A 16,199-nucleotide genomic window follows, 5' to 3' on the forward strand; every position below is an offset into this window, starting at 1 on the left:
AGATATTCCTAAAATTTCGCCACTTTCAGAATCTGACTCTTTAGAATCACTTTTGACTCAGAGTCATTGATGTGTCTCTGTGCCACAAGAGTGTTGGTGGTACAGCATTTCTTTCTTTCTTTGTTTTTTTTGGCATCCCTGCGTGGGCTCAAATGATGCAGTGTTTCCTAAAAGAGGGCACAGTACTGTCACCAAGAATCTCCTCCAAGCGCTTGCTAGTACCCATTCTGGGAGTTTTGCTCCTGCTGTTTTCTTACTCAGCCTGTGGCAGGCCAGTCCTCCCACATATCTCAGTAATAACACTGCATAATGCAGCTTCATCCACATCACTGTCTTTTAGACCCAGGGCCCGGAGGTTTGGTTGTTAAGGTCATTTTTCCAGTGTTGGATATTTGCTTCCCTAAGCAAACTTATGCCCAGCTGCTGTTCCCATGCCTTTCAGTTTTAATGCCAATTATAGTGTAATCTTTTTGAAGACATTTAAAATGGCAGTTAGACTTGGGGTGTCTACTGCTGACAATACACGTGACTCAGTGAAGTGAAGACAGAGCAAGGTCACACACAACAGCAGTGGCATCCACATCCTGACTGCCACCTGGATGATAGCAACTGCAGGACACCACTGTTGTAAAACTAGATCCCTAGTTCAGAAATGTTAAAATGTGAAAAAAAGTGCATTATAGACTTGATGAAATACAGATCGTTAATTCTGACACAACCATGTTGGGCAGATAATTTGGATTTTCAAATGAGGAGACTGAGGACCGTAAGTGGCTTACTAATATCATCACACCTACTAAGCACATGCTAGATTTGGGAGCATAGAACTCAGTTTTGTCTGATTCTAAAGCTGATACTTTCAACTAAACAACACTATTCAAGAAGAAATAGCTAGACTGGAAGCTTCAAAAAGGCATTTTGTTTTTGTTTGGTGAGGAAGATTGGCTCTGAGCTAACCTCTGTTGCCAATCTTCCCCTTTTTGCTTGAGGAAGATCGTTTCTGAGCTAACATCTATGCCAGTCTTCCTCTATGTTATGTGGGACGCTGCCACAGCATGGCTTGAGGAGTGGTGCTAGGTCTGCGCCTGGGATCCGAACCTGTGAACCCTGGGCTGCCAAAGCGGAGTGCACAAACTTAACCACTACACCACTGGCCTGTCCCTGTTTTTTTTTTTTTTTTTCGTATACACTGATGTTTCTTAAGGACCTAGAATGGTACCTGGCACGTACTAAGTACTTAGTAAATATTTGTTGGATAAAGTCATTAGAGAGGATAGAAACGCAAGCATGTCCTTCTCTTCCTGGAAATGAAGTGTGTAACATTTTGGACAATGGGTAAAAGGAGGGAAGATGGATGACCATTTTCTAGACATGGTTAGTTTGTGTTGCTCCTATTCTTTCAGGTCTGTAGAAGAGGCAAAGGGTGAGGCGTGAAGGAAGTGCGTCCCTAGCTAGAGAGCCTGTCAGCACCTACCTGTTGGACAGCGCCAAAGTAGCTACGGGAATTCTTCTTTCCCATCGCTTATAGATCAAGATTGACTGGGCTCTATAAATTGTACAGTTAAAAAAAAATAAATAAAAACAGGAAAACAAATGTGACAAGCCTTACTATCAAGGAAGTTCACATACAGGGCATTTGCTGTTTGATAAATTGCTAGGTATGAAAGAAATATGAAATGTTTCGAAAAATTCTGAAGCTCTTCTAGCTCATCTGTAAAATGTGAAAGGTGATCTATCTGAGCGCTACGTGTGCTAGATCTTGTGCCTAGAATTTGTACATATATCATGTAACCCTCACAATAACTCTAGGAGGTAATTATTATCTTAGTTTACATACATACATATTGAGGCCCAGGGAATTTAAGTGACTTGGCCAAGATGGTCCAACTAGCGAGCAGGTGGGCCAGTATCAAAACCAGGATGTTCAATTCAGAGTCTATGGATTTTCTGTTTTACTTTGCTGCTTCTCATCTAAGTTTAAGGCTAGAATAGACTTTAGAAACCATTTTATACTCTCATTTTACAGATGAGAACACTGTGCTAGAGGATTTAAAGTGACTGACTTAGTGGTGGAGTCATGCTTAGAATTCAATTTTCTTGAACAATTTTTTAAAGAATAAATAATTGCAGAATGTTACACTGGTGTTTTAAATAGCCTAGTAATTACAGAAGCTCAATAGGTCTTAGAACCATATCTTAAAGAATAAGAACTACTAACTGGGTATTCTGTGTCACTGTTTTGGATTCCAGACACTTTTTGAATTAAAGAGTTTTCGCCACCTTGGGCTTCTTTATTTGCTAGCTGTATTCTAAAATTATTTTGGAACTGCCATTTTGGGCAGTATTTCACATCCTAATTGCTAAATTTTACTATCAAACTTTCCTCTGTGCAGATTAACTGTTTTGTTATTTTGCTCCTCATCTGCTAAATAGTTATTTCCTCCCCCAACACTCCTTATCCTTGCCTTTTGCCGTTTACTGGTGTTTTATGTCATGTAATTTCTACTTCCTTATTTTGGTAAGATTAGAAGAACAATATTTCAGTTGGGAGTAAATGTCCTGTGCCTTCCCGTTTCTCCTTACTTGTTCCTATGCATCCTTAAGCTTCGTCTTCTCCCAGAAGTCATCCCCGAATAACCCACTTGGGATAGGTGTCCTCTTTTTTCCTCACTGCACACTTTGATATTTTTAAACCTTTCCATACAAATTATGGATTACCTGCCACATGCCAGATCTAGTTACTCTCGTGAACAAATGCATTCCTTGACCTGAAGGAACTTAGAGTTGAGATGGGGAGGCAGACAGTTAGACAGACAGGTGCAATCTGATTGAATACCTTTTTTTAAAGCTCACATGTGAGTGTTTATTATGTAGCAGGCATTGTGCTAAGCACTTTACATGCATTATTTCACGTCATTCTCTCAATAACCTTATCATCCCCATTTTACAGAGAAGGAAGAGGAAGTTAGAGAACTTCTGTGCTTTGCCCAAGGTCTGTTAAGTCTCTCAGAATTGCTACCTGAATCCAGGTCCAGCTCAAACCTCTTAATCACTACGCCTTTTGTACTAACTGCTGCCTCTTCACAGGTCAGAGGCGCTCCCTGGTGCCCTCATACACAAGGCACAGGGAGATGAATGCCAGTGTTGGGATTCAGAAACTAATAATGCCTTTACAGTTGGACAGCCACTTTAACTGATCAGGATCTTCCCTCAGAGACTTCATAAGTATTCATTATACTAACGCGTGTAAAACAATGTATATCCAAAGGTATTCATCACAGTGTTTCTTATTATAACAGAAGATTAGAAATAACCAAATGTTTATCAACAAAAGATTGATTAGGTAAATTCTGATATATTCATACAATGAAATGATGCAGCTGTAATAAAGAATGAGGAGATGATATATGGATAGGGAACAATGTAAAAGGTGTAGTGTTATGTGGAATAAACAAGATTTAGAAGAGATGCTATTTTGTATAGAATCAGTAGTATGTTGCTATTTGTGGTTGGAGAGGCAGAGAGTATGTTTTTGTTTGTATGTGCATAAAGTATCTTTGGAAGAGTAGACAAGAAGTTGATAATTCAGGTTGCTTCTGAAGAGTGGTTACGGGACTCCAGGTAGGGTGATTGTCCACTGTGTACCTTTTTTGTGCCTTTTGAATTTTGAGCCAACTGAATTTACTACCTATTACAAAAGATATAAATAAAATTAAAAGAAATAATAAGCACCTTTCTAGAAATGAAAACAAATGCAGAAATGCCTTCTGGGCTGTGTATGTTTCCTGAGTACATAAGATGAGCCTGGCTTGATCCTGGCTGCATCCCAGTGCCTAGCATAGTATGTACTTGAGTGTTTGTGCAACCGATGAACCAAGGTGAAAAAAAAATATATCAAATTCCTGTATAGGAAGGACACAACATCTCTTTTGTGGTATTCCTGCTAAAAATACATATCCTGAATCTAACCATGAAGAAACGTCAGACAAACTCAAACTGAGGGACATTCTGAAAAATAAATGGCCTATGCATTTCAAAAATGTCAAGGTCAGGGAGGACTATGAAAGACTGGGGACTGTTCCAGTCCAAGGGAAGTGAAGGGACAGGACAGCTAATGCACGGTGTGCGATGCCAGATTGGATCCTGGGCCAGAAAAAAAGTTGTTTCTTTTTCTATAAAGGACATTAATTAGACAATCAGCAAAATTGGAATGAGGTCTGTAAATTGGCTAATAGTATTGTTTCAATGTTAACTTCCTAATTTTGATAGCAGTACTGTGGTTATGTTATGAGAAAATGTCTTGTTTTTAGGAATAGGCACTTAAGAATTTAGAGTAAAGGGGCATTGTGTCTGCAGCTTGCTCTTCAATGATTCAGATAAAAAGAGAGAGAGAATAATAAAGTAAACATGGTGAAATGTTAATTTTGGAGGAATTTGAGTGAAAAAATACAGGAATTCTTTGTACTATTTTTCCTGCTTTTCTATAAAAATTATTTCAAAATAAAAAATTTTAAAAAATGCTTCTTGTGTGAGACATTTTATGATTTTGTAATACGGAGCCATCTATGTCCTTTTGTACAATTTTGTGGTTTTCTTCATATAGATCTTTATATTCTTAGTGACATTTATTCTTAGGTTTCTTTTTTTTTTTGGTGAAGAAGATTGCGCCTGAGCTAACATCTGTTGCCAATCTTCCTCTTTTTTGCTTGAGGAAGATTGTCCCTGAGCTAACATCTGTGCTAATCTTCCTCTATTTTGTATGTAGGATGCTGCCACAGCATAGCTTGATGAGTGGTGTGTAGGTCTGCGCCCAGGATCTGAACCAGCAAACCCCGGGCCGCCGAAGTGGAGTGTGTGAATTTAACCATTACTCCACTGGGCCAGCCACTTTTCCTAGGTTTCTTAATATTTTTGTTTATTTTTAAAAACTATAAAGGCTTTGTTGAGTTATAATTCACATACTGTGTAACTCACCCTGAATATTTTTTTGTTTTTGCGTAAATAGTACTGTTACACAAGGAAGATGTACTTTTAAAAAAAAATGAACTTTACTAGAGTATAGTTCACACGTGATAAAATTCACGTATTTTAATTGAATAGGTGGATGACTTTTGGCATATGTTTTCCCTGTCTAAGCACCACCCCAGTCCACGTACAAGATATAAATAGAACATTTCCACTTCTCCAGAAATTTCCACCATGCCTCTTTGTTTGTAGTCCCCTATTGGTGGGCATGGGCATTGTTTCCAGTGCCGTCTGATGGAGGGAAGAAGGGTAGGGTGTCTGCAGGGTGAGTGTGGGTGGTGGGGGCGGTTTCTGGCGGGGTGGGGATGGTAGTGTGGAGGTGAGGCAGGAGCAGGCTCCTTAGCCGCTCGGGAGAGGCTCCCACACAGTGTGGACGTGGCAGTTCCTGTGTTCCAGAGTAAGGCCCAGACGTTGGGTCTTCCACTGTCTTTCTTTCTTCTTTGGGTTTTATTCTGGTTCAGAGGTTGGAGCATGTGTAGTCTAAGAATGTGCTTCTCAGCTTATTTCCATTAATAATGGAGAACATTCTGGCTGGATCTTGGCCAGTGGTCTTTCTTAGCTTTAGGGTAGTGGGGTTCTGAGCCGTTGTACCTTTCCTGTCTCTGTGTGCCCCTTTGATGGGGTGGCAGGAGGTAGTCTTTCACGCAGGCTGCCCTGCTGTCCTATTAAAGGGCACGTCTCATGTGACTTTAAAGATGTCAACATGTTATCATTATCAAAAGGGAACATTGATTACCTTAAAAACACTATTTTGGAAAAGAATAAGGTTTCAGGATGTAGATTTCGTGCACGTGGATGCTTACCCAGGCTTTTGCTTTGTTTCCGAATCACTGCTGTACTGGCCAAGGGGAAACAAAGGTTATATTTTTATTCACCAAATTGTGGCCCAGAAAATTCAGCCCCCTGCTGCCATTTTTTCTTGGTTTTGTGTCTTTGATTATTTTGCTGTTCGTTTCAAGTACGGGGTACAGAAAGTCAGTGTCTAAGCCTTTGTGCAGAGAAAGATGAGCTGGGGCTGTGCAGCCATCGCACTGCCGTGTGAACCATCACTGGCCTGCACTGATCATCTGGGGACCTCATTCTCAGCAGGAGGGCTGAGAAAACTGCCTTCAGGATTTCTGATGAGCGTTCACCTACCTACTGTGTGTCTAGAACATAGCGAGCCTGCAATACATTGTATTACCACAAATAGCTTCTCCATTTTTACCTTTTTGCCAGGTGTATTATCTTTTACAAAGACTGTTTTTTCTCTGTGGTTGAAACTGTAATCTGTTAAAATGTATCCATCTGTCTAAAGTCTGGGTTCCCTTGCTCTCTTTTTCAGGCACATTGCAGAGAGGTCTTCTGTCCTTCATGAACACTCACGTGGTAGACAGATGACTGTGCTCCACCCTCTCCTGCCCTAGGTGCCCTGGACGTGGAGCTGCCCAGTAGGGAAAAGATGGATTCCAAAGATGAAAGCTCACACGTGTGGCCTCCGTCTGCGGAACACGAAGAGAATGCTGCGCAGGTGAAGAGGGCTTTCCAGCTTGTGTCGGCAGTGGTGTTCTAGCTGGGCACAGTTTGCGGACAGCTGCAGAGATAGCAGCTTCCGCTCAGTGGTGAGGAGCTGGGAGGCAGCTGACGCACAGACCTGGTCCGTGGGGCATAGGCGGTGTTTCAACACTGCGCATGCTCCCTCAGTCTGCGTTAGTGGGATTCAGAACCACTCACAGGCTTTTCTGCCTTCCCCCAACTTACCGTGGGAATGTTTCACTACCCTGATTCGTTTTACGTCTTTGGTGCTGAAAGCCTCAAATTGTGCTGTGTTTCTTTTATATTATCCAGTATAGGGTTTTGATTCTTCGTGTGAAACAAAGTATAAGATATGTTTATAAAGTGAGTGGCTTTTTCTTTTCTTTTCAACTTCAGAAGGAAACCCTCTAATTGAAAGTTGTCCCACGGATGGGTCAGCAGCTCTGGAGGTCAGTCGCTTATTCAGATGCTGCTCTAATCCATGACCTCTGCCTTCCAAATTGCTGTCATACCAGCTACACATTCTTTTGACTGTTCTTAGCAAAAGCAAATTTCTGCATTTTTGGTATGGATTTGAATTTTGAGAAGAGTCAGCAGTAACATGGGGCCACGTTTTCATATGTGACCAAAGTATAAAACTTAATTTTTAAGCATTGTAATAAATATGTAATTTAAATGTAATTTTTCATTAAATTACATAACCATGGTATTATTATCCAAACCAGGAAGTTAACATTTAAACATTTAAATAAATACACATTTTATTTAATTTAAGCAATATAAGAAGTATTACAATAAATAAAGTTGATCATCTGGTATAATTTAAAAGTCTGAGCCTGAATACTTAAAGAAAAAAAGTTCCAGAGATGCTCCCGGCAGAACCATCAAGAATGCTGTTTGGTCTCATGGAAACCATGAGCTGGCTGCTCAGAAAGCGTTTTACGGAATTCAGTTTCCGCTTTAGTTCTTGGGGCGTAGAAAATGACTCACCCTGGTGACAACTGAAATAGTTGTCCAAAACCCCTGAAAAGTACTTTATTCGAATTTTCTGTATCTTTCCCTAGCTGGTGAGGAATTCTGTTACCTTTACTGGTTTCAGCAAAGATTAACTGAAAAGCCTCCCGTGTGGCCTCGGAGTATGAAAGAACTTGTAGGAAAGGAAGTGATCCTGTTTTAGTGTGTTTGCTGAAAGGCACTATTAGTTATAAAGTAGAATTTTTATGATATGTCAAGAGCAATTGGCTTTTGAGTCTTGACATATTTTTTCACATTGCAGAATAATTTGTATTTTGTAACCTAGTGATATTGTCAACCAGAAATCTTCAGTCACACTCCCAGGACCAGTTAACCACTCCCTCATTACTCCCCAAAGGGCTATCTGCATTGGACATCTGAGGCAGAGGGGAATTTAATCAGTTGCCTAATATTAAGCAGTGACTCAGTGACGTGGTCCTTGGATCCTGTCTCCGAGTTGCCATCTCAGTGAAGATGGGGTGTGTCAGTCCCCGTTCTCCTTTCTCTGGGGTACTTTAGAACTGCAAATGTGTGCTGTGCTCAGTCGGCCGCCTGTCTGCGTGAGATTTGCTTTGTTCTGTGTGGACAGTTGCTACATACTTGCTGCTTTTTGCCCCAGGTACACTTTGTTCCAGACGCTGGTACTGTGGCTCAGATTGTCTACACTGATGACCAGGTTCGCCCGCCCCAGCAGGTGGTGTACACGGCAGATGGTGCCTCCTACACTTCAGTGGACGGTCCGGAGCATACACTGGTGTACATCCATCCTGTGGAGGCCGCGCAGGCATGTGAAGGATTATTGTGTATAACTCGTTTATTAACCAGTGAATTCACCAATTAAGTATGTTTACTCTCTGCCAGTCACTGTGTGAGGGGCTGGTGACGTAGGAAATATTCAGATAAGATTTGTGCTCTCCAGGGGTTTATAACCAACTTGGCAGAGGAAAATATGGTTTATTTATTTAAATTAAACATAAGAAGGAGTTAGAGCAGTTCTTCTCTTGACTGACCATTGATGAGATTATCAACTTGCGACTTTCCCGAAGTATCAAGAACCAGGCCAAAAATGGCATTTGGTTTTGTATAGCTTAATCAAAGATGACTCATCAAAAAAATACAGATTATAAGCCAGATAGAGAAGGACAATCTCTGTATGACTCCACTCATATGAGGAATTTATTTGTTTATTTATTTTGAGGAAGATTAGCCCTGAGCTAACTACTGCCAATCCTCTTCTTTTTGCTGAGGAAGACTGGCCCTGAGCTAACATCGGCGCCCATCTTCCTCTATTTTATATGTGGGACGCCTACCACAGCATGGCTTGCCAAACGGTGCCATGTCCGCACCTGGGATCCGAACCGGCGAACCCCGGGCTGCTGAGAAGTGGAACAGGCGCACTTAACCACTGCGCCACTGGGCCAGCCCCAATATGAGGAATTTAAACATGTGGACAAAGAGAACAGATTAGTGGTTACTAGGGGAAAGGGGGGTGGGGGGTGGGCACAAAGGGTGAAGGGGTGCACCTACAACACAACTGACAAACAATAATGTACAACTGAAATTTCACAAGATTGTAAACTATCATAAACTCAATAAAAAAATACAGATTATTTCAGTTACACGTGTAAGCAAAGGGTCCTACTAGCTTATTAACTCTATTTGTTAATAACTGACTGATATGTAGGACTGTAATAGAGGTGAGGGTGAAAGCTGTACAGCTAGAGCCACTTGTATTCTTTTGCCAGTGAATTGGAGTATTAATTTCCAAATGCTTGACGTGCACATTCCCCAATATATAAATGTTTGTTTCGATTGTTAGTGCTTTACAATGTACAAAGCACTTTAAAAAAAATTTTTTTTATTATTGTTATATTTTTTTGTGAGGAAGATTGGCCCTGAGCTAACATCTGTTGCCAGTCTTCCTCATTTTGCTTGAGGAAGGTTGTTGCTGAGCTAACAACTGTACCAATATTCCTCTGTTTTCTGTGGGATGCCATCACAGTGCAGCTTGATGAGTGGTGCTAAGTCTATGCCCGGGATCTGAACCTGCAAACTCCGGGCCACTGAAGTGGAGTGCGCAAACCCAACCACCAGGCCACCAGACTAGCCCCTACAAAGCACTTTTAAATACATTAAAAAAAAAGTTCCATACTTTTATAGTCGGATCCTGGTAATAAAAATTTGCACTTGGGCCAGCCTGGTGGTGCAGAGGTTAAGTTTACACGTTCTGCTTTGTTAGCCTTGGGTTCACTGGTTTGGATCCCAGGCAGGGACCTACACACCACTAATCAAGCCATGCTGTGATAGGTGTCCCACATATAAGAGAGGAAGATGGGTACAGATGTTAGCTCATGGCCAATCTTCCTCAGCAAAAAGAGGAGGATTGGCAGCAGATGTTAGATCAGGGCTAATCTTCCTCAAAAATAAATAAATAAATAATAAATAAATAAAATAAAAACATAAAAAAAAATTGCCCTCATGCAGTATTTAATCAAGAGGCTCAAATCACTTCCAAGAAGAAAATAGGGCCCACTTAATTAATCCCTTTCAAATCTGTATAAAGGTGAAGTTGCCAAATAGTCAGATGGTACTTTTGGAATGCCTCTGCTTGGTTTTAGTGTCCAAACTATATTAAAATAAGGTCACATCGTTTATGTTAAGACTATCCTGTGCCCAACTTTTAGTTTATTACCATGTTACTAAATGTCTGACTTATATTTTTCTGTCAAATCTAAGCAATCTGACACTGGCTGGAATCTGACACCTCTGGAATAAAAACTTAACTATAGTTGGACAAATTAGTCTTTTAAAAGCTTTAGAGGAAAGAAGATTTTTCTGGATGGGAGATTTTCTGTGGTGCCCTGGCTAAAATAATTTTGAAGGTTTTCCTTCTCTGGTTAGCTTTGCTGCATCATGACCCAAATTATTGTGTGTTTACAATCAGAGCTTTTTAAAAATTGTGATTTTACTGGCTTTATCCAAAAAGGAACCTATGGAACATTAAGTTCGATTTCCTTTCCTTCTGCTTCTCTTCTGATAATGAGTGTGCGTTTGTATTTGAAAGAGTTGTAATATGATACTCTCGTGCATGTCTGTGTATCCATCCATTTTCCGTTAATCGCAAGTCTGCTGCTGTGATAATGCACGCAGTGTAGGCTCTCGTTCATGGGCTGTCTTTTACCTCTTCATGACATGCCTTTTAAGTAGCTGTGACATTTGACCTCAAGAGAGCCTTTGCTTAAGAGTAAAGTTGTGAACTTGTTAGCCAATCAAGATGGTTAGCTTATACAGTCTCTTTGGAGCCATCTGAATGAAAGGCTTTAGCTAAATGTAAGATTCCTGTCTCTATCTTCTTTATTAGTGAAGGATTATTACTAGCTATCTGGGAGTTAACTCTCACAAGAATTAGTGTTTAGCAGTAGGATAATTTTTCCAGTGTAGGCGAGCCATCTAAAGATCTATTGATAAGTTGGTGTTTTTTGTTTTTTTTTTGGTCTAGACTCTGTTTACAGACCCAGGCCAGGTAGCTTATGTCCAGCAGGATGCTGCAGCTCAGCAGGTAATAAGTTGCCTTTTTGTCGTTTGGGGTGATATGATGAATGCTGCTGTTCCCTGGCTGCCCCTCACCCTCTGCACTGTGCATTCTCCGGATGTCTGCTTCTTATATGTTAAGAATGCTCTCCACTTCCTTTAATAAAAACAAAGCAGAACATAACATAACACTCTCCAGTCAGTATATATTGGAATAGCCTGGTCATAAAAAGTGATTTGTCAGGGAAGTTTAAAAAATATGCATATCGTCTGGATATTGGTTCAAGTTCCAAAGAATAATCCTGAGTTTTAAAAGTGTCTCTTTTTGGAAATTTGGAAACATTTTAGTACTTGTTCTATTTTGAAATATTGGGAAAAATTCCTGCTTAAATTACATATAAATTTGGTGGCAACTTTCCTCATTCTAGTTTCTGAAATATTGAGATTCTTTTTGGTTTTCTTTTAAAACATTTCTTTCCTTTTATCCATATTTCTAACGTATCCTATTTGACTTTGAGGGACTTCTTTCTTATTTTATTCCGGGTTGTAAAAGTGATAAGGTGCGAAAGCGAGATATTGTCAGTCTTACTTTCAAGGGAATGTGAATCCAAATACTTTTATTTTCACGTTGGCTAGTATGACTCTTATTTAGCTGAGCCACTGAGTGTCATGAGTCATTATCAAGTAAGTTCTCATTAGTAAGCTCTTTCTGCTTTTTAAATTTTTTGGTAGATGATTTGGATTACTTCCATTTTAAATTTGAAAAATAAACAGTAGCTGTATTAATATTACTTATGGAATCTAGAGAATTCTTAGGAGTCTTTGTCATATCAGTTATGGTTGGATTTATTCCTGATTGGTAGTGATCTACAATTTTGTGGGGTCTGTGAACTTGAATGAGAATTTGTCTTAATCCACTCAGGCTGCTTTAACAGAATACTATAGACTGAGTGGCTTATAAACAACAGAAATTTCTCACGGTTCTGGAGGCTGGGAAGTCCAAGATCAAGGTGCTGGCAGATTCCATGTCTGGTGAGGGCCCCCTTCCTGGTTCATGGAGGGCCACCTTCTCCCTGTGTCCTCATACGGTGGGAGGGGCGAGGGAGCTCTCTGGGGTCGGTCGCTTTTATAAGGGCACTAATCCTACTCATGAGGGTCCACCCGCATGATCTAATCACTGCTCAGAGGCCCCACCTCCTAGTACCATGACATTGGGGATTATGTTTTAACATATTTTGGGCAGATGCAAACATTCAGTCTGTAGCAGTTATTTTATTTTAATAATTCTGTAATAATTAGGTATATTCTTGACAAAATGAACCGTGTCCATTTCTGTGGATATTTATTGATTCCATCAAGGAAGCAACGGATAGATTTAATTAGTCTTTACAAGTTGGTAGGAAAAATGAAATGAAATGCCTTTGACTGTCTTTCATAGATGATTAATTCATTCACTCATTTTTGGAGTAATATTTTTTTTTCGTAAAAAGTTGAAGCAATAGAAAAAGGAAGTACATTAAAAAAACCCAAGCAAGCAATTCTGCCCAGAAACATCCTCATTAATTTAACAGTTGGTAACTGTTATTCCAGACTTCTTCCACACATACAGACAAAGATAAACAAACAGGGGAAAATGGCATTGTGCCCTAAATGCTGTTATTAATCTAAATACTTTAAACTTAAATTTACTTCAGTTTAGCAGATGAAAAAGAAACTGAGGTGAAACTGAAAGAGGTTGGTGCCATCAGGTTTTCCTAAACTGTACTCGAGCTTCATTCAGTCCGTCTGTCTTTGGCTCCAGCCGTGGTGACACGGACGTCAGCACACTGACACTTCCTCCCACCTTCTCTCCACTGTTCGTGTTAGTTGCATTATTATTGTAACTAATAGATTTATGTTCTGTTAGTAACCACACTTATGGAGAATTTTGCTTCATTGTTTACTGGCGTTTAAATTTGTAGAAATCTTGAGTCTATTTTGATTATTTTTCTCATTCCTTGTCTATTTTTTTTTTTTAAAGATTAGCCCTGAGCTAACATCTGCCGCCAACCCTCCTCTTTTTGCTGAGGAAGATTGGCCCTGAGCTAGCATCCATGCCCATCTTCCTCTATTTTATGTATGAGACGACTGCCACAGCATGGCTTGATAAGTGGTGTGTAGGTCTGCACCTGGGATCCAAGCTGGCGAACCCTGGGCCGTGGAAGCAGAAGTGCAAACTTAACCAATGCGCCACTTGGCTGGCCCCATTGGGTGTGTCTTTTTGATGTATAGGTTAAGACTTTATTTCGGGAACATTTTCATCTGTTAGGCCTTTGAAAACCTTTTCAGTTTCATTTGATCTGTTCACTTTTCAGAAACATTCGTCTGACTATATTGACTCGTCTTTGCATTCCATATCTAACATGTTCTCTATAATCATTTTTATATCTGTTCTTTTCCAAGTTATTTGAGTAATTTCCTTTATGTCCACCATATTTCCTTACTGCGTGGGTTTTTTTTTTTACTTTTTAATTATATTATTACATACATATAGAGAAGCGATTTGTAAGCTTATAGTGCAATGATATATCATGAAGTGAACATACCCTGTAACCAATACTCAGATTAAACAACAGAACATTGCCAGATCCCAAAAACCATCCTCATGCTCCCTCTTAATCACTTCTCCTTCCCTTTTCCTCAAAGGTAACTACTCTCCTGCCTGCTAACACCATAGATTAGTTTTCCCTGGTTTTGAACTTTATGTAAATGGAGTTACTTAGTATGGTTTCCTTTTTGTCTAGTGTCTTTTGTTCAATGTTCTGCTTAGGAGATTTCTTCATATTGTTACGTGTAGCTGTGGGTTTTTTTCCTTCTATTTTGCTTGCTAGGTAGTATTCAGTTTTATGAATATACCAAATATATCCAGGAGTGTGATCCTTCTGCCACTTGTTTAGTCTCCAAGAGTTTCTGGGCCCTTTGCTTTTCCACGTATGTTTTAGAATCAACCTGGAAGTTTCCACCAAAGTCCTGCTGGATTTTCATTGCATCTCTGGATCAGTCTGTGAAGAGCTGACATCTTTATAATCTCCAGTCTTCCAGTCTGTGAACATGACGTATCCCTGATTTAAAATCAAAGTCGAAGGTTGTCCTCTGGGTAGAGGTCTCACACATCTCTCAGTAGATTTCCTCCTGGATATTTGGTGTGTTTTGATGGTATTATAAATGGTCTGATGTTTAAAATTTTTATTTTCTAACTCTTATTTTTTATTTTCTTGATAGTCATGCTGTCTGTGAATACTGACAGTTTTCTTTCATCACAATCCTTCTATCTTTTATTTTTAATTCTTCTTTTGTTCCCCCTTGTCTGCTGGCTGGGATCTCTAATACATTTTCGAATAGAATGGGTGCTAGTAGGTTTCCTTTTTTCCTTCCTGCTCTCAGAGCAAAAACTTTCACTATTAAGAATGATGTTTAGTGCAGAATTTTTATAAAAAGAACACCCTTTATCAGATTAAGAAAGTTCTCTTTATTTCTAGTCTTTAGTGAGTGTTTATTATTAATTGATGTTGATTATTATTCATGGATGTTGATTTTTATCAAATGCTTTTTCTGAATCTGTTGAGATTTTTCTCCTTTTTTCTATTAATATGGTGAATTATATTAATTGATATTTAAAAATTAAGCCAGGCTTGAATTCTGGAATAAACTCTACTTGATCCTTTTCATATATGTCTGGATTTGGATTTGGTTTATAAATATTTTGTTTGGAGTTTTGCGTATTTATTCAATAGTCCATTGTATATTCAGCCAAAGTATTTGATTTTTTTTCTTTTAAAGTAGCTTTCTACAAATATTGAATCATTATTCTGTACACCTAAAACTAATATAGTGTTATATTTCAATTATATCTCAGTCAAAAAGAACAGAAAAAAAAGTAGCTTTCATCTTTCATCTTGATGATATATATTTGTTTCTTTTCATAGTATCCTGAAAAGCTACATCATCATTTTTATTGACTGTATAGTATTGTATTATAGGGATGTGCTATTATTTATATTCTCCATTGTTATTTTATATGGAAATTATTTGCTTTTTTTGTTGTGTTGCTACTATAAAGAACACTGTCATAGATGTCATATCAGATTCTTTCCTTAGAATAAATTCCCCAAAGAGAAATGATAGAGACTAAAGATATTCACATTTAAAGTTATTTAAGAACTAAGATTTTTTGTGAAGTGGAAAAAGATACACATATAAAAACTAAACAAATTAAATAAAAACTCAGAACCCTAATTTTGAATTAGAACATCAGTATGAACTCATAATATATTTTCTCTTAAAAAATATGTTTTCTAGTTGTGGCCACCGAAAAGGTTTAGATACAGTCATCAATCCAGTAGCAATGAGCCAATGTGGTCTCTAAATAGAATTTTCCAGTAAAAGGAATCAGGGCTACTTAGAGAAATAGATTCTAGCTCAGATTCTAGCTCTGGGGCGGGAAATGTATAAGATGTGCCTGAAACGTCGTGTCTTATCAGAATGCAAAGAAGCTACTAAAACTTCTGGGGTCCTGGGGAGAGAACTCATAATCTAAATTGAAGGGGCCAAAATAGGACAATTTGACCCATAAAAAAAGGAAAATGCCATTAATAGATTCAAATACATTAAATATATTTAAAATCCACAAGTCGATACTGATATTAAAAGAAATAACTCATTGGTCACTATTTGAGGATGCTAGGGGACCACCACATTTTTAAAAAAACTGGCAAATGATGGGAAAGAGTCCAGCCTTTCTCCTTGAATGTACGCAGGTAAACAATTACTTGATGAGGGAAATTTCTTTATGGAAGCATTCCAACTAATAAATAAAGAGCGGGTGATTGGCTTAGAATATCACCATTTTTCATCTACTAATGAAATATGGATCTAGGCAATGATTATCAACAGTAGTCTGAAACCATCAGGAAAAAGCTGATGAGGCACTTTCTAATGGATGGATCAACTTAACCCTCTGAACGTTGTTAATATCACTAAAAAGAGAGAACCATTCATTATAGGCCTCCCGGTATTGTGTACCTCCCATTGCATTTTATCACATAATGAAGTATTTCTCCCCCCCAAATTGAACC

At 38.9% G+C, this 16,199-nt stretch overlaps 1 protein-coding gene across 2 annotated transcripts in view; it reads left to right on the forward strand.

Moving 5' to 3' along the window:
- The window catches only part of PRDM10 (PR/SET domain 10), an 88,562-nt gene that overhangs the window by 25,549 nt on the left and 46,814 nt on the right, over positions 1 to 16,199 (forward strand). The window contains exons 2-4 of one of the 2 annotated variants that reach the window (XM_014858514.3): positions 6,350 to 6,535; positions 8,174 to 8,338; positions 11,054 to 11,113. In XM_014858514.3, coding sequence (XP_014714000.1) covers positions 6,467 to 6,535; positions 8,174 to 8,338; positions 11,054 to 11,113 — 294 coding nt within the window. In that variant the 5' untranslated portion in view covers positions 6,350 to 6,466. The remainder of the gene's footprint in view (positions 1 to 6,349; positions 6,536 to 8,173; positions 8,339 to 11,053; positions 11,114 to 16,199) is intronic. The other variant, XM_070489917.1, reaches the window with a different exon arrangement.

The sequence above is a fragment of the Equus asinus genome, chromosome 20, assembly GCF_041296235.1.
Source record: "Equus asinus isolate D_3611 breed Donkey chromosome 20, EquAss-T2T_v2, whole genome shotgun sequence".
Classification (NCBI taxonomy): Eukaryota; Metazoa; Chordata; class Mammalia; order Perissodactyla; family Equidae; genus Equus; species Equus asinus.